Source organism: Pseudorca crassidens, chromosome 4, assembly GCF_039906515.1.
Source record: "Pseudorca crassidens isolate mPseCra1 chromosome 4, mPseCra1.hap1, whole genome shotgun sequence".
NCBI lineage: Eukaryota > Metazoa > Chordata > Mammalia > Artiodactyla > Delphinidae > Pseudorca > Pseudorca crassidens.
Window position 1 is genome coordinate 132,281,006 of NC_090299.1, and position 27,399 is coordinate 132,308,404.

General features: G+C 37.4%; 1 protein-coding gene across 6 annotated transcripts in view; it reads left to right on the forward strand.

The window, feature by feature from the left end:
* INPP4B (inositol polyphosphate-4-phosphatase type II B) overlaps positions 1-27,399 on the forward strand; it is a 718,440-nt gene that overhangs the window by 355,337 nt on the left and 335,704 nt on the right. For all 6 annotated transcript variants that reach the window (XM_067736786.1, XM_067736785.1, XM_067736789.1 and 3 more), the window contains 2 exons: positions 3,501-3,712; positions 5,926-5,970. In XM_067736786.1, coding sequence (XP_067592887.1) covers positions 3,622-3,712; positions 5,926-5,970 — 136 coding nt within the window. In that variant the 5' untranslated portion in view covers positions 3,501-3,621. The remainder of the gene's footprint in view (positions 1-3,500; positions 3,713-5,925; positions 5,971-27,399) is intronic.

Genomic DNA, 27,399 nt, shown 5'->3' on the forward strand with positions numbered 1-27,399 from the left:
TTCCAAAACTATGTTGAATAATAGTGGTGAGAGGGGACAACCTTGTCTTTTTCCTGATCTTAGTGGAAATGGTTTCAGTTTTTCACCACTGAGAATGATGTTGACTGTGGCTTTGTTATATATGACCTTTATTATGTTGAGATAAGTTCCCTCTATGCCTACTTTCTGGATGCTTTTTATCATATATTGTTGTTGAATTTTGTCAAAAGCTTTTTCTAAATCTATGAGATGATATATGGTTTTTATTCTTCAATTTTTTAATACGGTGTATCACATTGATTGATTTGCATATATTGCCTTACTGGGATAAACCCCACTTGATCATGGTGTATAATCCTTTTAATTCACTGTTGGATTCTGTTTGCTAGTATTTTGTTGAGGATTTTTGCATCTATGTTTATCAGGGACATTGACCTGTATGTTTATTTCCTGGTGACATCTTTGTCTGGTTTTGGTATCGGGGTGATGTTGGCCTTGTAGAGTGAATTTGGGAGTGTGCCTCCCTCTGCTATATTTTGGAGGAGTTTGAGAAGCATAGGTATTAGCTCTTCTCTAAATGTTTGATAGAATTCACCTGTGAAGCCATCTGGTCCTGGGCTTTTGCTTGTTGGAAGATTTTTAATCATAGTCTCAATTTCAGTGCTTGTGATTTGTCTGTTTGTATTTTCTACTTCTTCCTGTTTCAGTTCCAGAAGGTTGTGTTTTTCTAAGAATGTGTCCATTTCTTCCAGGTTGTCCATTTCATTGGCATATAGCTGCTTGTAGTAATCTCTCATGATCCTTTGTATTTCTGCAGTGTCAGTTGTTACTTCTCCTTTTTGATTTCTAATTCTGTTGATTTGAGTCTTCTCTCTTTTTTTCTTGATGAGTCTGGCAATGGTTTATCAATTTTGTTTATCTTCTCAAAGAACCAGCTTTTAGTTTTATTGATCTTTGCTATTGTTTCCTTCATTTCTTTTTCTTTTATTTCTGATCTGATCTTTATGATTTCTTTCCTTCTGCTAACTTTGGGTTTTTTTTTTTTGTTCTTCTTTTTCTAATTGCTTTAGGTGTAAGGTTAGGTTGTTTGTTTGAGATGTTTCTTGTTTCTTAAGGTAGGATTGTATTGCTATAAACTTCCCTCTTAGAACTGCTTTTGCTGCATGCCATAGGTTTTGGGCCATTGTGTTTTCATTGTCATTTGTTTCTAGGTATTTTTTGATTTCCTCTTTGATTTCTTCAGTGATCTCTTGCTTATTAAGTAGTGTGTTGTTTAGCCTCCATGTGTTTGTATTTCTTAGAGAGTTTTTCCTGTAATTGATATCTAGTCTCATAGCATTGTGGTCAGAAAACATACTTGATACGTTTTCAATTTTCTTAAATTTACCAAGGCTTGATTTGTGTCCCGAGATATGATCTATCCTGGAGAATGTTCCATGGGCACTTGAGAAGAATGTGTATTCTGTTGTTTTCGGATGGAATGTCCTGTAAATATCAATTAAGTCCTTCTTTTTTAATGCATCATTTAAGGCTTGTGTTTCCTTATTTATTTTCATTTTGGATGATCTGTCCATTGGTGAAAGTGAAAGTGTGGTGTTAAAGTCCCCTACTATGATTGTATTACTGTCAATTTCCCCTTTTATGGCTGTTAGCATTTGCCTTATGTATTGAGGTGCTCCTATGTTGGATGCATAAATATTTACAATTGTTATATCTTCTTCTTGGATCGATTCCTTGATCATTATGTAGTGTCCTTTTTGTCTCTTGTAATAGTCTTTACTTTAAAGACTATTTTGTCTGATATGAGAATTGCTACTCCAGCTTTGTTTTGTTTTCCATTTGCATGGAATATCTTTTTCCATCCCCTCAACTTTCAGTCTGCATGTGTCCCTAGGTCTGAAGTGGGTCTCTTGTAGACAGCGTATATATGGGTCTTGTTTTTGTATCCATTCAGCCAGTCTGTGTCTGGGTTGTTTGTTTTTTGATGTTGAATTCTATGAGCTGTTTATATATTTTGGATATTAACCCCTTATCGGTCATATCATTTGCAAATATTTTTCTCCCACTCAGTATGTTGTTTTTTCATTTTGTCAATGGTTTCCTTTGCTGTGCAAAAGCTTTTATGTTTAATTAGGTCCCATTTGTTTATTTTTGTTTTTATTTCCAATATAGTGGTAGAGGATTAAGAGATAAAAATTATTATGTATAAAATAAGCTACAAGGATATATTGTACCCCATAGGGAACATAGCCAATATTTTATAGTAACTATAAATGCACTATAACTTTAAAAATTGTGAATCACAATATTGTACACCTGTAACTTATATAATAATGTACATGAACTATAACTCAATAAAAAGATAAATAATATATAATTATCAAATTGATGGTTTTGGTCTTATTGATAGTGCTATGGCCCTTTACCCCAGCAAGTATTCCTAGTTGTATCCTTAGAAGCCAATGTGTATTTATCTGCAACCTTATTGTAATCATTTCTAAAGATTCAAGATGCTTTGTGGATTTAATTTTTGCCAGATGATATTTAAAAACTAGAGCTGAATTATAAATGAAGCTGCTTTTGTTAAGAACAACAAAGAGTGAATTTGTGGACTTGTGGAGCTGGAAACCAAATCAGTATTCCAAACCAAACTCTACTGCTGCTATCTCATTAAACAGCATTGGGCAGACGTTTAAAGATTTTTATACATTTTAATTCAGCTGGTAACTTGATTTAAAACAACATTGATTTTTTTCCTAATCCTTCTTGGTCATGTATAACATGCTAAATATCAAAATGAATCTGATACTGTTTGAGGCTGTCTGTGCAACATAGGTATTAAATTCTTGGAGGCTTCTTTCCCCATGCTAATTTTCATCATTTTGCCATTATTTTCATTTCCCTTGGAGCTTTAACTTTTTAGAATTATTATTCATTCTTTTCCCCGTATACCCCAGTCATTAAACAATTAAACCTTTGTCAGACAGAGCAGCAAGAGACTTTATGGATAATGATGAGGTTGGAAGCTCCCCTGAACAACCTGTTGTCTCACCTTGGAAGAAGAGCGTCCTGCCAAATTATCTTTATGTGCTCATGAACGATGTTCTAACAAGGGTGGATGGAGAGATGAGCGTAGAGGGCAGTTCTAATGGAAGGAATGATAGCAAGATCCGCCTTAGCAAAACGTGCTAATGCCTGGACAAGATGCTATCTGCTCTTACTGCTAAATTAGGTACATATAGCTATCTGCTATTTTACAAAATGAACTAGAAGAGAAATAATATACCTTTCAGAATTTAGAAGTCCCTCATATGACTGTAAAGTGATTGCATGGAGATTACCCATTTAACCCAGAGTTTATGGTACATTAACTGGGTGGATTGTTTCTGAAAGTAAAAGTGGGATAGGCAGGAAAGAAGTTCATAGAAGGTAGCTGTAGGCTGTACCTACCTTTAATTCTTAGCTTTATCCTGAACTCTGAAGTAACTGAGATTTTTGCTGTTGCTGTTTCCTAAATGCAGAATTTCAGAGTGGGATATCAGGACTTTAGTGTGAAGATACATCTGTATTAAACCAGGTATCATTGGCAGTGACATTTGTGCACAAATATTTGGAAGATTTAAAGAACTGTGAAGGTTGATCATGGAAATCAAAGAGGAAGGAGCATCAGAAGAAGGCCAGAACTTTCTGCCCACACCCCAGGCAAATGATACTGGGGAATTTCAGTTCACAAGTGAGTATGCATGCACCCCCCAAATTAACTAACTTTGCTCCTTTGCACTGTTTGTTTCAGTGTTCTGAATCTATGATATGCCTCTCATCTTCTATCTTGGGTGAGGTAGATGATCATCTATGAAATGGTTCAATAGCAAATAGAATCATCATTCTTCAATGTGTATTAAGACATGAATAAATACTTTTTAAGTACACGTTCTATTGAACATTTTTATAATCTCATGTGGAATTAGTTTTTGGAACATAGAAATTTTCTCTTTAAAACCAAAGACATTTCAGTTGAAAGCATTAGGGCACAATAGTTACACTAGATGCTTAGCCTGTCGCTGCCATAGCTGAGAACACTAAGTCACATAAATAGGGCAAGCTTGGCTATTTGGCCAAGATTTGCAGTTGAACATTAACACTGGTCTTTGTGCTACTCGAGTAATTAAAGTCATTGGAAGAATTGTACGTTTTCTCTCATGCTTAACATCTTAGAGTTTGGGTTTGATTGTTTAGCATAAATTGTGTCTTTTTCTTTTCAGAAGATTCTTGTTGCCCAGTTATTTAACCCTGGCAAACATATGCCTAGCTTCTCATTTTATTTATATTATAAAAATAATCTTTAGAAAATGGTATTGGTTGGACGAGTTTTTCTGAGAAATTTGATTGTCAGAGCTTACAGCAGATTGTTAATAACCTTTAAAAAAACCCACAGTATTTGAAATTAACAAAGACCTACCTAATGATTGTCACTTTAACCTCTCTTGGAAAGTCTAAAATTGTTAACCATAGCAATGTTAAATGTCAGCAGGAAATAAAAGTAAATGGTTACTCTGCAAAAAAAATGTGAACTCCGTAAATAAAAAATGGATGATTTTTATATAAAGAGGTGGTTCTAACAGTTGTCGACTAAAAACCAAATTGCACAATTTGAGAGTTGTGAGTTAAGTTTTATTTGGGGCAAAATGAGGACTATAGCCTGGGAGACAGCATTTCAGACAGCTCTGAGAAACAGCTCCAAAGAGGCAGGAGGGAAGGTCAGTACATATGTGATTTTGGTGAAGATGGAGTCCACGCAATCAAGCATATATTTTTTGCAGAAGGTTTCTGCTAGTCACCAGGAGCAGACGTCACCATGAAGGGTTTTAGTGGTTTTCTAGATATGAGGAGATGCAAGAATCGGGCTCATAAAATGGTCATCTGAAAATATCTAACCATCTGAAGGCCGGTTCTGCCAGTTTTTCCCAGAGTACAGCGTGCCTCATTTCTGCTCTCCACCCTGAACTCCTTTGAAGGTCAGCAGCTGCAGCACATGATTTCATCCTTGTAGAGGCAGATGGCAAGTGCCAATCTGTAGTTAACACAGTATATTCATGACCGAATGCTAATAAATTTAAATTGTCTCTGATGGGTGCACCAGTAAAAATAAATGAGGAAAAGATTTTTACAATATTCTTACATTTCTTGGTCACCATGAGTGGTTACAAATGACATCTCTGTCTTCAGCCCCTCTTGTTTAGGAAGCCCCGTACCATGTGTGGTCTTAGAGAGTCCACCTATGACATTATCAGTTGCCCCAGCCTTACCTTTCTACCTTCTAACCATTAGACATTCCCATTTCCTTACCTTTTTCTCAGACTCACTTTCCCTCCCACTTCACCTTCAATCATTTAGCCATGTTAATAGATTTTTTTTAATTGCCAAAAAAAGGAATAGAAACATTAACAGAATGCTGATTTGAGCTAACAGTAAGTTGGCTGAAAACCACCATCATCAAGTCCTGAGGTAGCTCTTTAATTAATAATTTACTATTAACACCAGGTTGGAGTGGTGTGAAAGAGAAATCTATGTTAGAGAGGACTTTGGTGAGGTCATCCTTTGTGAAGGTCCCATCTCTGTCTACATGTATCCAAAAGAAACAGAAACAGTTGAAAATATGTTTTATATTTGTCATGCGGCTTACAAAAGCAATGTTTTTGCGTTTTTTATGGCCATGGTGCTAAATAGGTCAATCAAATCTGTAGTCATATCTAGTTCTGCTACAAATATTATGTCCTGCCCTGACAACCGACTCCTTATATACATGTCTGGACGATTAACTGAGTTTATTTGTTCTGCCAAGTAATGCATTTATACATACTGGGCAGGCTGAAAGTAATATATGTTGACATAATTTTCATAATGAGTTAAATATCTTCAGTCTGAATTTGTTCCTATTATTCATAGGTATTCAGAAGACTCCAAATGAACCTCAGCTGGAATTCATCCTTGGTAAGAAATTCCATCTTATTTATTTATAGCTATAAATGTAATAAGCCATTTGTACCTATAATTTACAACTTTAGATACGTTACTTATATCATTATTTATTTTATAAACTTTCATGAATATCGTTCTGTGAAAAAATTTCATTCTATAAGGTAAGTGTTATTTTCCCCAATTTATTAGTAAAGAATCCGAGCTGTGGAGCAGGTCAGCGCATGACCCAAGGATTGAGGGCTCAGTGGTGATGGGTTTGTGCCTCTCAATCAGGTCTGCTCTCCACAAATCTGGTGCCCAGCACTCATTCTAATACAGTGACCCGATTTTGTTGCTAATCAACATTTCTCAAAATCCGTGTGTCTAATTATCTACTCCTTGGGCTGGAGACTGGGCTCATGCAGAGTTTTCCTTTATCCTCCTTTATACCATTTACAAGGTTCATGCCCCCTTTCGGTCTCACTCACTCAAAAATATCCCCTTACTCTTTTTAAAAATTAATTAATTAATTAATTAATTTTTGGCTGCATTGGGTCTTTGTTGCTGGGCCCGGGCTTTCTCTAGTTGCGGCGAGCGGGGGCTACTCTTCGTTGCAGTGTGTGGGCTTCTCATTGCAGTGGCTTCTCTTGTTGCAGAGCACGGGATCTAGGCATACGGGCTTCAGTAGTTGCGGTGTGTGGGCTTCAGTAGTCGTGGCTCGTGGGCTATAGAACGCAGGCTCAGTAGTTGTGGCGCATGGGCTTAGTTGCTCCGCAGCGTGTGGGATCTTCCTGGACCAGGGCTCGAGCCTGTGTTCCCTGCATTGGCAGGCGGATTCTTAACCACTGTGCCACCAGGGAAGTCCCAATCCCGTTACTCTTCCATCTTGATGTTGTGGACAGATCCTTGACTTTGAGAGTTTAATTTTAATTCAAAGCTTTAACTTGCTTAAGCAACTCTAAAGATCTGGCACATGTAGAAATTTGTAACTTTGTCAAGGGTGAATTATTAAAAATGTGCACCCCTACAATATTGTAAACCAACTATACTTCAATACAATTTTTTTTTGCTTAAACATCACTGGTTTAAAAAAAAAAATGTGTACCCTGAAGCTGGTCCACTACTTAGCTAGTGAGTGGGAGGTGCTTTGTGTTTGAATCAGATATGACTACAAAGTGCTATTAGGGAATTAGCTGCAAAATGGTATTTAAAGGGGGTAAAAATATGGTTCCTATGAACTATTCAGAGAGGGTTTTTTTTCCCTCTCTCTCACTGTTCTGAAATATTTTGAAAGGTCCCCAGTATCTTTACATTTTATTTGTATGAAGTTTTATAGAATTGTAAATGCATGTATTCAATTCCATATACAGATACATTTTGGTATCCAAATCTTTAAATATTGATATACATATTTTATAAAGTTATGGGAAAATTGAAATATATACATCCACTATCTGCAGTAGTTTTTAGTTGTTTGAAGTTCCAATTATTTTAGGAATATACTTTTTCATTATATAATGAAATAGGTTTCAAGTTTACACCCTTTGCTCAAAATATTACGTTTTCAACCATAACTTATTGAAAAGAAATAATCATAATTTTTTGGTTTTGTTTTCTTTCTCTTTCTAATAGATTTTATTTTTCGAGCAGTTTTAAGCTCACATCAAATGTGAACAGAAAGTACATCCCCTGCCAGAGTGGTACAGTTGTTACAGTTGATGAACTTACAGTGACAGATTATTATTACCCAAAGTCTATAGTTTACATTAGGATTCATTCTTGGTGTGATACATTCTATGGGTTCGGACAATGTATAGACAGACATGTATTCATCATTATAGTATCACACTTATTATCTTCACTGTCCTAAAAGTTCACTGACTTCTAACTGTTCATCCCCCTCTCTCCTGTAATCCCTGACAACCACTGATAAAGCTATACTTTATTTATTTATTTTTCTAGAGAGTTCTCAGATGTTGTCGGATATAGAAAGAATTCATGTTTCAGAAAGGGAGCCAAGTAGCAAAGAAGACCTAGGCACCTCTTGACTCACTGACAACTTGACTCTTGCTACTTGAGCCTTTATTTACTCATCTTTTATTTTTAAGAGAAGAAATTCATTTTTTACCTTTTTAGCAGGACTTCTGAAAAATGAAGATTTGTTAGACTAATTTGGTGTATTTTAAAACACAGAGAAAGCTTTCTTACTTGCATCCTGAGAACAGGGGAAATCTGAACTAGGCAGAAGCAATTGGAGTGGAGGCTGTTAGTCAAACATGGAGACAGAATGCCTGGGCCAAATACCTGTCTTCTGTTTCTTTCTTTTTTTTTTCCCAGTTAAATTGCCCTTTGGGGACCCTTGAAGACCCCATAACTCTCACCAAACAATTAATATATACTTTTTCTTTTTTTTTATACTTATGTATATTATTTCTTTTTTTTTTAACATCTTTATTGGAGTATAATTGCTTTACAATGGTGTGTTAGTTTCTGCTTTATAACAAAGTGAATCAGCTGTATGTATACATATATCCCCATATCCCCTCCCTCTTGCATCTCCCTCCCACCCTCCCTATCCCACCCCTCTTGGTGGTCCCAAAGCACCAAGCTGATCTCCCTGTGCTATGCAGCTGCTTCCCACTTGCTATCTATTTTACATTGGGTAGTGTATATATGTCCATGCCACTCTCTCACTTCGTCCCAGTTTACCCTTCCCCCTCCCCCTGTCTTTTATTTCAATTAAAGTTATTTATCTTGTTCAAAGACCTAACTATACTAACTCTTTTGAAAGCACAGTCAAATTTGGGAACAATGCTGTCGTCACTTACATTTCCGGCTTTGAATCGTAATCTCAGAGATGAGCAGCTCTGAGAATTTATTCATAATAATATTCCTCCCATTTAAAAAAACAAACCTTAATTTTCTTTTTTCATATCTATTCAAAAAATACAGTAGAATTCTTTTTTTTTTTTTTTCGTGGTACGCGGGCTTCTCACTTTTGTGGCCTCTCCCATTGCGGAGCACAGGCTCCGGACGCGCAGGCTCAACAGCCATGGCTCACGGGCCCAGCCGCTCCGCGGCACATGGGATCTTCCCGGACCGGGGCACGAACCCCTATCCCCTAGCATCGGCAGGCGGACTCTCAACCACTGTGCCACCAGGGAAGCCCCAGTAGAATCCTTAACAACAGGTAATTTTATTTTATCATATGGCAGGAAATGCCTGACGAGTAAACAAAAGAAAGTTATTTAGAATCTTCAGGGAACTGTGTTCTTGATCCTGGAAGATGTAGTTTCCAAACTGTTTGTTATGTTTCTTAGCACTTTAAGATCCTTAACTGTACCATCTCTTGAAGAATTTTTGAAAAAACTACTCTTTCAAGGAGATCACAGCTAAACCCGTGTAGGTTTTACAATATATTTTTGTCTCTTTTTTCCTTTGAGTTTTTTTACTCTCACAAATTATTCAAGATTTCACCTATTATATAGCTGACTTCACTTCATAATTAAAAATGAGAGAATAATAGTTTCTTAAATATTTTTGTCATCGTTTAAGAATGTGCATGTTTATTTAATCAGAAAGAAAGCAAAGCATCTTAATACAAAAAAAAAAAAAAAATCTAGGAAAAAATGGCACAAACAAGGTAAGAGACTTTTTTCCACCTAATTTTCCAACTAAATTCTTTTCAGGGGGGGAATTTTTTAAATTGAAGTATAGTTGATTTACAATGTTGCGTTAATTTCTGTTGTATGGCAAAGTGATTCAGTTATACATGTATATACATATTTTATATATTCTTTTCCATTATGGTTTATCTCAGGATATTGAATATAGTTCTCTGTGCTATACAGTAGGACCTTGTTGTTTCTCCATCCAACTAATTTTTTTTTAATATTTGATTATCAGTTCTGTACCAAGGTATTCAAACAAATTGAGAGTTTCAATAGCCTTGCTTTTTAAATTGGGAAAACAGCCACACTAATTTTGTAGGTGCCATATTGCTTTGTATGAGTTATATTCCATCCAGAATTTGTCTCTGCCTTGTCTATATGCCACTGTAAAATCATTATATCTTGCTGAATTTCCTCTGCTACATCTTTATCTAAGTAAACGAGTTAGGAAATGCTTAGTCAATTGAGCAAGCTGTATATAAATAAAGTAGATAATAATCAGCTAAAAATAGTACAAGAGAAGCATGTACTGATAAAATGAGTATCTCATGCCCATTGTCAGCTGTATTTCTAGTGGTTGACTGCATTTAAATTATATAATTCACTCTTACACGTACAACTCTGCTTCCACATGTCTTTCATTTTCACTTGAGTACATTGATACTCTTCTTATTTTCACAAAGAGAAAAATAATTAAAAACCCAAAAGAACACAGATTTTGTTTACAGTCTCATAAAATTGTTTTCATTTCAACAAAGCTGGCATTTAAGAAGAGGGATCATTTCTTACAATCTGGTAACATTTCTTTCTTGAAACCACTGTGGAAAATGTATAGAGGTGAGTCATTTGACAAAGATATGAAAGAAAAGAAATTCCTACGAACTATTTCTTAAGTTTATTCTCCTGATTATGCTTACAATGTTTATTGTCATGCCTCCATTTACTATCTCCAAAGTCAATAGAATACTTAGAAGAATATATTTTTGTATTTTTATATGGACACCACACATACCATAAATCCAAGGCAATAGTCACTAATGCGTGTTAGTGCACAGGAGGGAATGGCATGTGTGTGTACATGTGGTTCTTGTGTTTTTTATTTGACACTGTGAAGTCACATTCTTTAAATAACTTACACGTCGATGACTGATACCTACTGGAAGCCAGACACAGAGTACATCAAAACGCACATTTTATACGTGTCAACAGCCTCGGTGTCGATTATGATAGGAATGTGGGGACGTGGAGGCTGGCGTGAAATCCTTAACAAGTGCAAGTAATTCACTCATCTAAAGTGTATTAGGAGCATAGAAAACTTATAAATAATTTCAGGTAGTGTTAAGTTCTATGTAGACAGAAACAGGGTGACTATCTAGAATGTGCCTGGGGGAGATGTAGTTGACTTGGGGAACAGAAGGACTGTTTTTGTTTTTGTTCAGTTTTTTTTCAAAACATAACCACAATACCTTTATTAGTCCTAAAAATATTGATAAAAATTCCTTAATATAATCAACTATCAAAAAAAGTTTACATTTCAGAGGGACTATTTTGAATATAGAGGGTCAAGGAAGGCTTCTTTGTGTCCAAAGGGACTTATGCATGTTGCAGATGCTGATTTGGAAAGTATCCATACTAAATGTAAGATCCAGGTGAACAAGAAGACAACCTACAGAATGGGAGAAAATATTTGCAAATGATGCAACTGACAAGGGATTAACTTCCAAAATATACAAATAGCTCATTCAACTTAATATAAAAAAAAACACCCAAAAAACAAACAACCCAATCAAAAAATGGGCAGAAGACCTAAATATACAGATAGCTCATTCAACTTAATATCAAAAAAAACACCCAAAAAACAAACAACCCAATCAAAAAATGGGCAGAAGACCTAGGAGACATTTCTTCAAAGAAGACATACAGATGGCCAATAGGCACATGAAAAGATGCTCAATATTGCTAATTATTAGACAAATGCAAATCAAAACTACCATGAGGTATCACCTCACACCAGTCAGAATGGCCATTATCAAAAAGTCTACAAATAATAAATGCTGGCGAGGGTGTGGAGGAAAGGGAACCATCCTACACTGTTGCTGGGAATGTAAACTGGTGCAATCACTATGGAGAACAGGATGGAGTTTCCTTTAAAAACTAAAAGTAGAGTTGCCATATGATCCTGCAATCCCACTCCTGGGCATATATCTGGAGAAAACTCTAATTCAGAAAGACACATGGACCCCAATATTCATTGCAGCACTACTTACAATAGTCAAGACATGGAAGCAACCTAAATGCCCATTGACAGACGAATGGATAAAAAAGATGTGGTATATATGTATACAATGGAATATACTCAGCCATAAAAAAGAATGAAATAATGCCATTTGCAGCAACTTGGATGTACCTAGAGATTCATATTAAGTGAAGTAAGTCAGACAAAGACAAAGATCATGTATCACTTACATGTGAAATCTTCAAAAATGATACAAATGAACTTATTTACAAAGCAGAAATAGACTCACAGACATCGAAAAACTTACGGTTACCAAAGCAGGGGAGATAAATTCAGAATTTGGGATTAACATATACACACTAATATAAATAAAATAAATAAACAATAAGGACCTACTGTATAGCATGGGGAACTATATTCAATATCTTATAATAACCCATAATGGAAAAGAATCCAAAAAAGAATGGATATAGTTATAGATATATAGAACTGAATCACTTTGCTGTACATCTGAAACTAACACAACATTGTAAATTAACTATACTTCAATTTAAAAAAAAGGTTTTTTAAAAAAAAACAGTTGACTTTCCCAGCAGGAGGGGTCAGGCTATAGTAGATACTTGCACAGTAGGTAATAGGGTTTTAAGAATGGAAATACTAGGGTTCAAGGATAGTCAATCAGGTTGCTGGTTTGACCAGGCATGAAACCAAGCTATGAGCTGATCTGGGCTCGTAGTAAAAGGGGAAATGGCAAATAGTGAAGGACCATTTGCTGGGCTACTGGAATGCCAAGGTCAGATTAGGACAGTAGTAAGATAGAAGATGGGCTGAGCCAGTGAGATCCCTACTCCCATGGCCTCTTCTAGTCTCCCTCACCTGTACCTCACCTCTGAACAATAGGATCAGCCCTGGTGTGTGGGTGATGCCAAGACTCTAGTGAGTAAAGGATAGAGAGAGATGAGATTCAAAGCCAACTGATTGTTAGATCCTTTCCCTTGTGTGAAGCTGATTTATCTTTTAAGAATCAGTACATAAATTTATGGAATGAATTTTTCCTGAGACTTTTTCCCCTGGAATTGAAAATGGATCAATTCCTCCCCTATAGATTTTATTAGTACATAAAATAAGACTAATCTGAGGTTCAAATTATTTAACAGATCCTTACTTTTTCTTTCAGTTTTCTCTAAAATCAATAAATCTATATTAACTGCTATAATTTTCTTAGTAATATCGTGAAAATTATATCAGATAACAATCAATAATAAGCAATGCAGAAATATATCGCAGTTATCTCTGTAAAGTGGTCATACATTTTCAGAGAGTTATCTCTCTTGATTTCTGTTTTCCCATCTCATTTCTTGACTTTCTTTTCCTAATGCTTCAAAGTCAGGATAGATAAAGGGGAAGTTTAAGCCACTGTATTTCATCCCCAACTCAGAGTCAATCAGCACGTGTTGTTTAATTTTTATAGTGAAACATAGATTCTTAAGATGGAAAACTATTCCGTCATTAAAAAATCATCTTTCAAAAGGATATTTCATCAAACAGGGGAATATAAGAGTTGTCAAAGCAGGATAACAAACTGCTTGTACAGCATAACCCTTACTTAACTGTGTTAACAGTGTTTGTGTACAAAATAACAAGATTGGAAGACTAGGCATGAGTGTCTTTAACCATGGTTCTCACAACTTGGTACAGTTTTTATTTCTTTTGTTATATTTTGTTATATCTTTTAAAATCTCTGCAATGTACCCATATAAATGTCATGATCAAGTGGTGTTTGTTTAAATAAATACCTAGAAAAGCTGAACAAGAAAGGGGGCATATTTGAAGGAGTAAAATTTTGCTCTTTGCCTTCAGTTAACTCATAGTATAAGTAGAGAGATCAAACTAAGACTCCTGAAGTGGTTAAAAAGATCCTTAAACGCTAAGCTATTTTTCAGGGTCTCTAAGAATATGAGAGATGGTGTAAAGGATCAAACTAGTATGAGGAGGAGTGGTCAGGAAAGGCTTTCCAAGGAAGACTAGCTAAAGCGAGTTTTTGAAGGAGGAAAGCAACATTAGAACAGGTAGAGGAAAGGAGGAATCACATTTTAGACCAGGAGAGCAGCAGAAGCAGACGCTTGGTGCTTGGAACAAGATAAATACTCCAAATTCAGAAAACACAGACACAGAAAGGCGTGCAATAAATACTTATTTTTATTACACCAAGTTACGTATAAAAAGCCAGCCATCTTGTCTGCCTAGAAGAGAAAATAAAAACTGTGCTCTTCAATAGGATTCTTGATTCATCTACTTCCTGGTCCTTTGGAATCGTGGTATATACTGAAAAATAGGTAATTCCAAGTGCTTTATAGGAAACTACTTCACATTCACTCTGTAAGCCATGTCAGTTCTGCCATACGTAATGTGACTAAATAAACAAATTGAAGTACACCCTTGTAGAAACTCTGTTTTCTCTATGGAAATAGAGACTTTAAAAAGTCTGTGGGCATGCAACCCACTATATACCTGTACCAGGTAAATGATGTGTACCAGCCTAGAATTCAGTGATTAAAATTCAGTTCTATCGCAACATTACGTTATGGTATAATGGCAAGACATCCTTGGGTAGGTTACTTCAAATATTAGAGTGACTTTCAATAAGCACAAGAAGAATGCTGATTCTAAATGCTTTGTTCTTTGTTCCGTTGGAGCATATATGTGATTTTGTGTACTGATTTTAGATTTTATATATACAGCCAAAATATTTCTAATAACCCAGCTAGGAAAAAAAAAGTCATGTAAATCACGTGATCAGTTTTCTGTGTTCAGAATTTGAAAATGTGTATAAAATACGCCCAAACTGACAAGCTGCACAAAAACTGTCTCATCTCTCTATAGACACTGCTTTTATAGATTGCTAAGGCCTTCATTAACCTGCATGTCACATCCATTCATACTTTATGAATTGCTATAAATCAGCCATTGTTTTATATGTTTCTGGAAAAGAAAACAAAATCTGAGGAGGCTAAACTTGCCAGTTTTCTCCTGTGTTCACACTTCTACTCTCCTGCTGATCTGTTTTCATAAGTGGTCATAAAGCTCTGACTTTTTTAAAGCTCCAGCGGGAGAATGGAAGATTTTATTATATCTTCTTTAGTATTTTTACCGTCTACGTGGTATCATAGGCAAACTTAAGGGAATACTGAGCACAGCGGTATATTTTTGTATTTAACCTATTGATAAAAGTACTGTATGAAATACTTCATCATATAAGCTGCAAGATGATTTTCAAGCACCAAGAGAAACAACTGCTAAGAAGGTGCTTGCTCTATGTTTTTGCTCATTATACGCTGATTGCCATTTTCTTTATTCTTACAGTGTAAAGTACTGGGAAATCACAATAATAGCTACCATTTTTTGAGCATCTACTATGTGCTTATCTCTTTACAAACAGGATGCCATGTTTTCCTTACCACAATTCTACAGGATAATATTAAAGTAGCTAACATTTACTGAGTGCTTGTTTGTTCACCAGACGTGGTTCTAAATAATTTACATAAACTAATTACTTTAATTCTCAGAATTTCATTATGAGATAAATTCTCTATTATCATCTTTGTCTTATAGGAAAGGGTACTTAGACATAAACGAGTAAAGTTATGAACCTAAGATTTGAACCCAGGAATCTGAGTACAGAACAAATTCACCCATATTATCTTCAATGGAAAGATGAAAAAATCTAAGATTCCCAATGATCAACTTTCCAAAGATCTTATGGAAGTTGAGTGACAGAGTCAGTATCCAAGCTGAGTTTTGTCTGATCTGAACTCCTGCTTTTAACCATCAGGCTGTCTTCCCTCCTTCTTGATTCCTGCTTTTCAAGAATTTCCAGGACATGGTAGAGACGAACTATCAGACCAGGTAGATTGTGATAAGGGCAAAATAAAGACATAAGCCAAGAACTACGGAAGTACTGAGCAAGCAGTGATTAAATATAACTGTGGGGCTTCCTGGTGGCGCAGTGGTTGAGAGTCTGCCTGCCGATGCAGGGGACAAGGGTTCGTGCCTCGGTCCGGGAGGATCCCACATGCCGCGGAGCAGCTGGGCCCGTGAGCCATGGCCGCTGAGCCTGAGCATCCAGAGCCTGTGCTCTGCAATGGGAGAGGCCACAACAGTGAGGGGCCCGTGTACCGCAAAAAAAAAAAAAAATAAATAAATATATAAATATAAATAAATAAATAAATAAATATATATATATATATATATAAAAAATGGTGGCATCAGAAAAAACATCTCAGAGGAAGTGGCATTTGGACCAGGTTTGGAAGGATGGGCAGGATTTCAGCTGGTTTAGAAGGAACGCAGGAGACAATTCAGGCAAAGGGAGTAGCAAACTACATGAAAGAAAATCCTACAGCTCATTTCCTAAGGTGATGAGTTTAATGCTCATTTACATTTTCCTCTTTATTACTTATAATCCCACTCTAAAAATAAATTAAGGCTCTAGAAATCTTCTTGCAGTATTTTACAGTTGTTGCACATACATGAGAAACTTGTTTTAAAATTCTAAATAAACACAAGTCTTTCAACATTATTCTAGTGCTTGCAGATTGTATTTGGGTATCAGGAAGAATTGAGTCTTACTGGCTTTGGTGCTAAGCTAGCAATAGATGAAACTCAGGGAAGGCTCAGGCCATGCTAAGCTAGACATGGCAGACTCTGTAGCCATGCTGTGTCCCTGACAATTGCCTACCTATGCAGAGCTTGCAGACACAAGAATCTGCCTGACGTGTCTTTCTTGGAGCTATCTCAATGTTGACAGCATCAGGTAACTAGCAATACTTTTGAAGAGATGTTTTTCGGAACAGCAGTTTATCACTACGACCAAAATAATAGACAGTAGTTTTGCATTTCAGGCTCATCAGTCTACAATCTGAGTGAGGAGGCAATATAGCTAAGAGATGGGAGTGTGAAGACTACTCTAGAATTTTAACAATGTCTTTGTTACTACCTGGACAGGCAGCCTTGGAAAAATGACACAATGTCTCTGACTCCCTATTTTCTTCTCTGTAAAACAGGAAGGGGATCAGTATCTACCTTATATGGTTCTTGTTAGGATTAAACGAATTAATATACAGAAAACCTTTAAACTGGTATCTGCCATATACCTAACGATTGGTTAGCCTTTGCTATTTTGGATTTAGCCTTGGGTAAATCACTTTGTCATACTCACTGAGTACTGTTTTGAAAAGGGGTCTTGGCACTGAATTTTTGTGCATGATAATTGCTATCACTTATTGAACTCCTAAGTGCCAGGTATTGAGTCCTACTGGCTTTGGGGCTAAACTAGATGAAACTCAGAGAAGGCTCAGACCATGCTGAGTGGGACACAGCAAAATCTGTAGCTATGCTGTGCCCCTGACAATTGCCTCCCTATGCAGAGTTTGCAGACACAAGAATCTTCCCAATGTGTCTTTTCACATTTTATCTCTGATCTTAGAACAGACCAGCTAGGTGCTTCTCACTATTCCTGTTTCACAGGTTAGTCACTTGCCCAAGGGCATAAGGACAGGAGTGGAGAAATATAGGTTTTGAATTCCAAAGGCCATGTTCCTTGTGGCTGATTATTAAAAGTACAGGATTGGAGGGAGGTAGACAATAAAAGGTTATCTAAGACCTGTGTCACGTTTTTGTACTGCTGAGATAGAGATTTAATTGAAGGAAGAGAAAGTGAACCAATTTGAGCTTCTTAACAGGTCTGCCGTGTGGGTAGTGTTTTTTTGCGACTCAAGATTTAATGTGTGCTCCCTCTGGAACGTAGCTGTTTTTATTGCTACTGGTCTAAATTCTAGCTTGGCATTCTTCAGGAGGTTGAGATACATGACATCAGTTAATAAGTGAAAAGTATATAAGAGAACAAACGTCTCTTTTTGCCTCACTTCCTATTTGCTAGGAGTGTACCATTTAACTGAATTTCGTTGCAATAAATTATATCTATTCTTCTGTTCCCATTTCTTTCTGAATAATATACCACAGGAACATTTAGTTAAGGGAGGCCTAAATTGATTTTTCCACATGGGTTTAGCTAATTACTTGTTAAAGTAGAGGTGTTTTTTTTTTTAAATGTTCACACCTTGTTTATCTGTCTTTCATCAACGATCAACGTGCTCCATCCAGTTTATTTCTCTTTGTGTGTGATTTACCTAATTACTTTCTTTCCTCCATTGTCTAATCACTGAGAGTGCTGGTCACTGGAACAGGCCTACCTTTGCAACATCTGTTGCTACTTGTGGGTAATTGAGGAATCAGGACTGCCTAGCAGCTTTCACTTCTTTCTTTTTTTTTTTTTTTTTGCGTTACGCGGGCCTCTCACCGTTGTGGTCTCTCCCGTTGCGGAGCACAGGCTCCGGACGCGCAGGCTCAGCGGCCATGGCTCATGGGCCCAGACGCTCCGCGGCATGTGGGATCTTCCTGGACCGGGGCAAGAGCCCGCGTCCCCTGCATCGGCAGGCGGACTCTCAACCCCTGCGCCACCAGGGAAGCCCTGCCTAGCAGCTTTGTTCATTAGGAAGCCACCGAGGTTATGAGGGAGCGAGGTCCCCTGATGCTGTTGTCTGTGTGGCTGAAATTTGTCAGTGGGGCTTCTTGTCAAGCAGATGGCATGCAAATGTATCTAAGGCTACCTGGGAACCAAGCCGCGGGGAAGAAACCTAGTAGAGTGGAACGTGGGATTAAAGAAAAGTCCCTTCCCACGTCCACTGTACAGAGCAGTCTTTTCCCAAATGCTTCTTACTTGAGCTTTGACCTTTTACAGTTGGCAATGGTGGTGCTCTCCCCATTTTACAACAGCAGAAACTGACTGTCAGATGGGTTGAGTGACTTGCCCGTGCTCATGTTTCTGGTATAGCAAAGCCCAAAACTGTTCAAGTGCTCTGCCCCTCACTCCTCCATTCCCTCTACTTGACCATGACAAGGACATGGCTCTTGGCTGTCATCTACAGGGGTAAGATGGCAGAAGTCAGTCTGAACACAAGAGGTATTCCCGGGTCAAAACTTGTTCAAATTCAGAATATCAGTTTAATCCTAATACTCACGAAACTTAAACACCCTCTTGCTCTAAGCAGTTTCAAAGTCTATGGGCTTTAAAGAATATTTACGGGTCTTTGTCTCCAAAATTTGTAACTCTCGCCTTCACTTTTCTTGGTTTTTTTTTTCTTTTTTTTTTTCTTGAAGTGTAATTGATTTACAATTTTGTGTTAGGTTCAGGTGTACAGCAAAGTGATTCAGTTTAATATATGTATATATGGAAAAGAATCTGAAAAATATATATATATACTCTTTTTTCAGATTCTTTTGCATTATAGGTTATTACAAGATATTGAGTATAGTTCTCTGTGCTATACATTAGATCCTTGTTGGTTATCTATTTTATATATAGTGGTATGTATCTGTTAATCCCAAACTCCTAATTTATCCTTCCCCACTCCTTTCTGCTTTGGTAACCATACGTTTGTTTTCTATGTCTGTGAGTCTGTTTTTGTTTTGTAAATAAGTTTGTTTCTATCATTTTTTTAGATTCCCCATATAAGCAATATCATACGATACTTGTCTTTTTCTGTCTTACCACTTAGTATGATAATCTCCCTCCTCCCTTTTTCAACTGGCTAGTAAATATCTCCACTTGCTTGTCTAGGAGGTCTTTTTTTTTTTTAAGGATAGCAAACATTTATTGTATATTTATTATGTTCCAGGCTCTTAAATAAGTACCTTACCAATTTTATCTCATCTGATCCTCCCAATAACTCTGATTAGGCACCATTATTATCTACATTTTGGAAACTGGATTATGGAGAGGCTGAGGAGTTGAGATTTGAATCCCACAGGCTCACTCTAGAGCCCATTCTCTTCGACACTGGATTGTGCGACATCCGAGAATGAAAGAAGAAAAATGCACTTTTGGCTATTTCAGACCCCAAAGGTTATTTTGCTGTGAAGGGGGAAGAAATATCCTGGACTTAAAAGTAAATCAAGGAAGATTCATGAGAAGGGAACACACCTTTAAGACTAAGGCTTTTAAGTGGAATTCTCCCTCATTTTTATACTTCTCGTTGTATCTTTAATTCTTTGTCTGAGAGGTAAACCCTCAGATCTTAGGATCAGGTCCTTGGAGCGCTCGCTTCATCTGGAATGTTGATCCTTGGTCTCCTCTGAACTCCACAGTGTCATTTGCTCAAGACACTTGACTTCCTAGGAGGGGTTTTAAACGCAAGGTAGTTAAAACCTGATTTCTTCTTTCCCGTTTCCTGTCCCTCCCAAACATTTTATTTCCCCAATGATATACATCTCCTTAAAATACATCACCATCCATTCTGTTATGCAAATCCTCAAACTCTTAACTCTTTCTTGATACTTCTTTTTCCCTCACCTCATGTCAAATCCATCTTCAGGTCCTATACTTTCGATGTACAAAGTGTATTCTGAATTTGATCACCTCTATCCGTTGCCACCGATATCGTTCAATTCTCAGCCGCTGTGGGCTCTCACCTGAGCTGGTTAAGGGAGTCCTCCTAGGTCTGCTTGCATCTGCCTCTTACCCCTTCACACCCCCTTCCTGATGGGAGAGCCAGAATAAATAATTTAAAAATATAATTGGGATTTCTTTACTTCCCTAGTTAAAATCCTTCCATGGCTTCCATTTCACTTAGAATAAAATCGACAGAGGTATACAAATATCATATGATATCACACGTGTGGAATCTGATATTTTTTAAATGATATAAATGAACTGATTTACAAAACAGAAACAGATTCATAGATTTTGAAAACACACTTATGGTTACCAAAGGGGGATGTAGGGGGAGGAATAAATTAGGAGCTTGGGATTAACATGCACACACTACTATATATAAAATAAGCAAGAACCTACTGTCTAGCACAGGGCACTCTACTCAACAGTCTATAATAACCTCTATGGGAAAAGAATCTGAAAAAGAATGAATATATATGTATGTATAACTGAATCACTGTGCCGTACACCTGAAACTAACACAACACTGTCAATCAACTAGACTCCAATAAAATTTGAAAAAGGAATAAAATTGAAATATCTTACCACACTCTACAAGGATCTTGGGCAGCAGGCCCTTCTCACCTTACCTGTGCCGATCTTCCAGCTCACTCTGCAGCCTTACTCTCAACCTCATTCGTCTTCTTTTTTGCTTCTCAAACAAGCCAAACATTTGGGTCTTGGCATTTGTTCTCCCCCCAACCCCGTCCCCGCCCCTCAGCTGGCCCCTTGGTAAGTTTTAGATCACAACTCAGGTGTCACCTTGTCAGAGAAGCTTTTCCTGATTCTTGCTTCTCCCAACACTCTCAATTTAATCATCCTGTTTAAAATGCTCACTAAATTATTACTTTTTTTAACTTCATGTCTTGCTAGACTGTAAGCTCCATAAAGTAGAGAACTTGCTTTCCTACTCACTGCTGTGAAACTGTCACCTCGAATCATGCTGGGCACATTTAGACATTCAGTACATACCCACGAACTGAATGCAGGCATGAATGCCATTGCTTTTTGACTCACGTTTCTTCATAAAATAAATTTATAGGTTTAGAAATGCCCTTGAAATGTTTTGGAATTGTCGCTAACACAATTGTTTGTAAAAAGCAATTCATTTCAGTATTCTCAGTGAAGACAATCATTTAACTGTTGATATTTTGTTGTTAGCAAATTAGGAAGGGCAGAGCCTGACTGCCCTTGGGGTTCATCTAGAGAGAACTGACAGGAAGAATCAGTCATGGGCCAAGCTGAACAAGTGGGTTCTGTAACTAGACTAGATCGCTGACAATTGCTTATCTGTGTAGAACTTTATGCCCCAAATTCTTCACAAAGTAACTTCCAGATTCCTGTACTATGATAGCATCAGGAAGCAAGCTATCTTCCTACAGAGATGCTGTTCAGAACATATATACACAAATAACAAGAAGCATAACGGAACTAAAATAGGAGAAATGGACTGAGGTCCAGAGATTTGAGCCTAGATTTCAGCCTACCACGTGTAACCCTGAGAGAAGGCAGTACAAGGGCAGTGTTTGAGAGCATGGGCTGGGCTGCCATCATGAGAGCATATGAATCCTCATCCTGCTACTGGCTACCTGTGTGGCTCTGAACAATTTCATCTTGACTGGGTTGTTTTGCAGCTTAAATAAGGTAGTGTACTTGAAGCACTAAGAATGGTGCTAGGTGTAAAATGATTGCTTAATGATATTGTTCATTAATGATATTGTTCATTAATGATATGATAATGATGCTGTTCTGGGTTAATCCGTTACCCTCTCTGAAAATCTGATTCCTTGTCTGTAAGTTGTAGATAATAATTCTTATTTCACAGAGTGTTTGAGCTAATATACATGAAAGGGAGAAGTACATTATTAATACATCATTAGGAAATTAACAAATCTTTTTTCCCCACATATATTCACAAGCACTCAGTGAGAATAACTGTAATTATCATCCTCATTTCCTGAGGAGGATACCGAGATTCCATAACAAATCCAAAGTTACCTGGTCAGGACTGGAACCTACGACCCTGAGCCTTTGATTGTTTACTACACAGAGCAAGAAAGAACTGCCAGGGAGACCTTCAAACAGAAGGTGTCTCATATTCTTATCTTACCTAGTCTCCTACATGTCTTGGAATTGCTGCGAAGGTGGTTCTTCTCTAGTTTAGTTTGGGTAGTGTAAACAGCTGCTCCTTTGTTCTGAAACTTCCTGTGTAGCTAGGGCTCTGAAGCATTCTACATTCAGCTCACAGGTGCTCTGCTAAGCTTGAGGCTCTCCTTGGAGATCCCCAATATTCTGAGAAGTGTGCTCTTTGCTTCCTTCAAACTTGGTTTCTCTTAGAATCGCGCTCTCCCACTCTCAAGCTGCGCTATTTCCACGTGGGGTTGAACTTGTGGATTTTGCTCTGAATAATTAGACCCCTTCTGCCCTCAAGCTAGTCCACATTTGATTTCTCACCCACAGACTCACTGTCTTTCTCCTCTTGTGTCGTATCTCCTGGTTCACTAGTCATTTCTAGCTTTAGCTTATCTCTACCAACCTTGTTTTATTTCCTGTGAGTCAACTGTCTTATGATGGGAGAGTTGACACCCTTAAAGCTCCGTATTCAACGTGAATATTGAGGTTTTCTTTTGTCGACAAAAAACTCACACGTATGATTGACTCAAGGGACTCAGGAGAAATAGGGAGTGATAACTTGCCCCTCCACAAAGGATGTTCTAGATAGAGACAATGAAATGAGAGGCTAGTCATCCCTCCAGAACCACCTATTCCTCTCATGCTTCCCTTCCCCTGCTTGTTTCCTAATCTATCCATGTATGGCTTTGATTTAATACTTTAAATCTACTTGTAAAATATTTGACACTAGAGGGGTGGGAATTTCACAAAAGACTATTAATTCCACATATAACTACCAAGTGCAATACATTTATGGGAAAAAATAACTGAAATTTTAAAAATTACCTTAATTTAAATACCATCTTCTAAAACTTAGCCCTTGGATGCAATATATACAGTACAATTTTTCTGAAACATTTTGCTTCAGGAAAGCGTGTCTGAAAGTTGCCTCATGCAGGATTTGGTGAAACCCAGACCATGAGTCAGTGTTTTGTGTGTGAAATCATCCAGGTTAAACAACTGCCTTCCAGAGCGCTTCCTACTTCCTGCCCCTCAGGAGACTGTCAACCCCTGAAGGTCATGTTCTAAGGTCCCAGTTTCCTTTTTTTCTGCCTCAGACTCCCAAGTACCTTCTGGACATCGTTTTGTGTCCTCAGTTAGATTTCATCAACTTTGAGCACACTTCTCTTAGCCATCCACACTTGGTGACTCAGGCTCTGACTTTCCTGCCACCACTCCTGTAATTAACTGTCTCCACCAGCCACGCTAGCCTCATCTTGTGGTTCAGAGGTAAATCAAGGAAGCATCCCCTCCCCACTAACCACGTGCCCGGCTGGATCCACTGATGGGCTCTATGCTTGTCCTGAACGGGAACCCTATTGGCTCCTATGTCAAACTGGCAGTTCTGGAAAAATATTGTCATCTTGGTCCCTGGTCGGGTATAAGATTTAAGGTTGTTGCCTGTGTTTCTTCCTCTTCTGCAACCCTAGTTCTAATACTACAGACTTCCATTCACTGACTCACAACATTTCTTTTAGTATTCAGAGGGACCAGCTTCCATTCTTTTTTTTTTTTAACTTTTAATTTATTTTATTTGTATTTCAGAGCTTAAATACACAGATAACTACTTAGCTTACTTTTGGATACATTTAGTGTTAGTTATCAATAATATACCTGAGGGGAAATTCCTGTGACTGAAGGATATTGAAAACAAGAGAGGGTAGGTGGGAAGGCAACACAGGAGACCCACATCTTGGAAGACCCTTTATTTAAGTGGTCATTGAAATTGTGTGAGAAGTTAGGTTACTGCTTTAATAAGAAATAGAGAAGAATGAAGGGTTGAGAACAGCTTCCATTCTTGGAATAACATTTTCATCCTTTCTTAAGCAGCATACATGTTCTTGCTCAAAAGAGGGGCAGAAAGCTCACGCACGCGTTTCTGAGGTGGAACGTGGATTTGGAGCATGCGCACAGAGAGCCAAGTCTGAACAAACTACTAGGCGATGATGCCAGGCCAGTTTGGGGTTTACATCATATAGCGTGGGAGGTCAAAACCGGGAGAGACACGAGCACAGGCTTGTTTTTATTTCAACTGCTTGAGAATGGAGTCTCAGCCATCTAGGTAGTGTTCATGAAAACAGGACAAAACAGAATTTTCTGAGGATTGAAATGAGAGAAGCTGGGGGGAGCAGGGGACGGGCTGGAGAATGGGAGTCTTCTGATACAGACAACAGTGTTTTGAACCAAATTTGCTCTTTTCATATGCAAATACGCTGTCTTCTGTACAGCTGGCATCTTTGCTGCTTCAGAGCACGATCAAAGAGCATTCCCCGAGAGCACCATTGTTCCAGGCAGAGGCTCCACTTCTCTCTCTCTATAGATTGTTCAGTGATACTTATATTGAGAGCCAGTACTGAGTGGTTAGTTTATTTTAGTGTAAGGTTCCCAACTGTAGAAGTGAATTTCATCTTCTTGGCTATTTGTTGTTAAGGCCAACATTTTTTTTTTTTTTAAAACACACACAGATACGCATAAAATATGGTGGCGTATTTTTATGTTGTTTTGTTATGGGGGAAAAAAGTAACACATTTTATTTCTGGACCTATTTCTCAACAATCTGAATCTGGCTTTTTACATCAAGGAAATTAGTTTAATTTATAAGTGAGTCAGTTGTAACAAAATTTAGCAGTGGTGCTCAAATCTCAGTGTAGCAAGAATTCTGAAGCAATATTTCTATAACACTATCTCTTCAATTCCCTCATGCAAATTATTACGTATATTCCTCAATAACTCTGTCATCTGCTTTCTCCCTATGGCATTAGTCTCATCCTTTCCTCAAGGTTTATTTGGATTCTATTTTCAGAGTGTTGAGAGTCTTAAAATTCTCCTTACAAAGCTAAATCACCAATGAACGTGCAGCGGATCAGACGGAACAGAATGATGTTATTGACAAAAAAATTAACTGGGCTACTGAGCTATTGGTAATAAATAAATAAATAGTCTTCATGATCTACAAATCTGATTAGTCAAAAATATGGATATGGAACTAATGAAATGATGAGGCGGCACCAGGCACGTTATTGTTCTGAATTTGAGCTAACACAAGCAAAGTTTAAGCCTAATGCCACCTGATGCATAATAAGTATGCCATAAATTGTGCTTCCTACCCCTCACCCCCATCTTCTCTGCATGCTTCCTTTATTATCTTAATTGAGAATAACCTTAAAATTTGCGTTATATTAGCTTTTTTTTTTCTTTTTTCTTCTTTGGTTGCACCGCATAGCTTGTGGGATCTTAGTTCCCTGACCAGGGTTCGAACCCATGCCATGTGCACTGGAACTGCAGAGTCCTAACCACTGGACTGCCAGGGAATTCCCTATATTAGCATTTTATTGTTGTAGTAAAGGGGCAAAAACCCTAGGATTCTTTCAGTATATCTAAGGAATTCCTTCATTAGGATGGCTTTATTTATTCATTTATTTATTTATTTAGTCGTGTGTGTGTGTGTGTGTGTGTGTGTGTGTGTGTGTGTGTGTATTGATTCCCTGGATTGATTTCTTATCTTTCAACCTTAAACACTGAGTTGCTTTTTGCCCTCTAACTTTCTAGAAGCCTAAAATTAATACTGTTTGTTCAAGTTATGTGGGTATACTTACCCTCCTTGACAAGATTCCAATTTTGTATTTAGAACATTAATATTTTGAGCTCAGTGTCTTAAAAGACAAAAGAAAACAAAACAAACAAAAAATGAAAGAAAAAAAAGAAAAAGAAGTCCAAATTTTCTAATCACATTTTTCACACCAACTCTTCTATCTACAGTTCTTTAATTTTCCCAACAAATATTGCTTATGTTGGCAGCTATGCGTGGTTCACATACTCTTTAGGGAAATCTGTGTAAATTAAAATTTCCCACACAACAGTTAAGGGGAAAATAGCACTTTTTTGTTTTACTTCTATGAAGACTGAAAAAATGGTTACTTAACTGGACGGAGAAGCTGTAGTTTGTTAAGAGAGATGTATTCCTGACCCCAGTAGTCCCAAGTCTTATAAATAAATATACAAGTGATGATTTTGATAACCTCATCTTTCCGAGTGATGAGATAAACATGTTAGTGAGGACATTTGAAATAGTAGAGAGCACATAGCAAAGACATTTGAGAAAGCAGAAGAGAACACAAATGAGAATAGTAATACCAAATGAGAAAATTACAGAAAGTAGGCTCTATCAGTTGAAGGTAAGCTAAAATGAACAGAGAGGGCAAGATGTGATGCTAAGCTCAATGAATCAGAGGCTCAGAGATTCTACAGAGAATACAGAATGAACATGGAAGAATATTATTAATGGGCATCAATCAGCTCAACATGATATAGAGCCACATTTTTCTAAGAAGTAGCCTTAAGAACATATTCAAAAGTGAATAGCGTGTTCCTGATTACTTATGAAATGCTCCTTGTGTGGATATTAGTATGAGTCCAGGACACTATACACTCTGCCACTTTACTGTAGAAAATGGAATTATCATGGAACGTGGTGCCCTGGGAACGAGGCAGTGTTGTCTTCTGAATCCACTCAGTAGATCTGAATTGTAGAGGTTCACATCCTAGGCTTCAGAAAATTGCTGTCTTAGAATTCCTGAGAGGAAGGAAGAATAAAGAACAGAAAGGCGGAAGAAACTAAAGGTAGGAAAGCGTATTGTACTGGCAATTAGCGGGGCTATTAGGCTTTTAAAATGTAACAAATATTTACATTGTATTTACATTTGTATTTATATATCTCTTAATGTATGATGTCAATTCATTTAGTCTAGATGTACTCACTGATCTAGAATGGTAGCTGTGAAACCATGCAAAGGAATCCAGTAATTTATTGGACTGGGAACTTAACCCAAGTG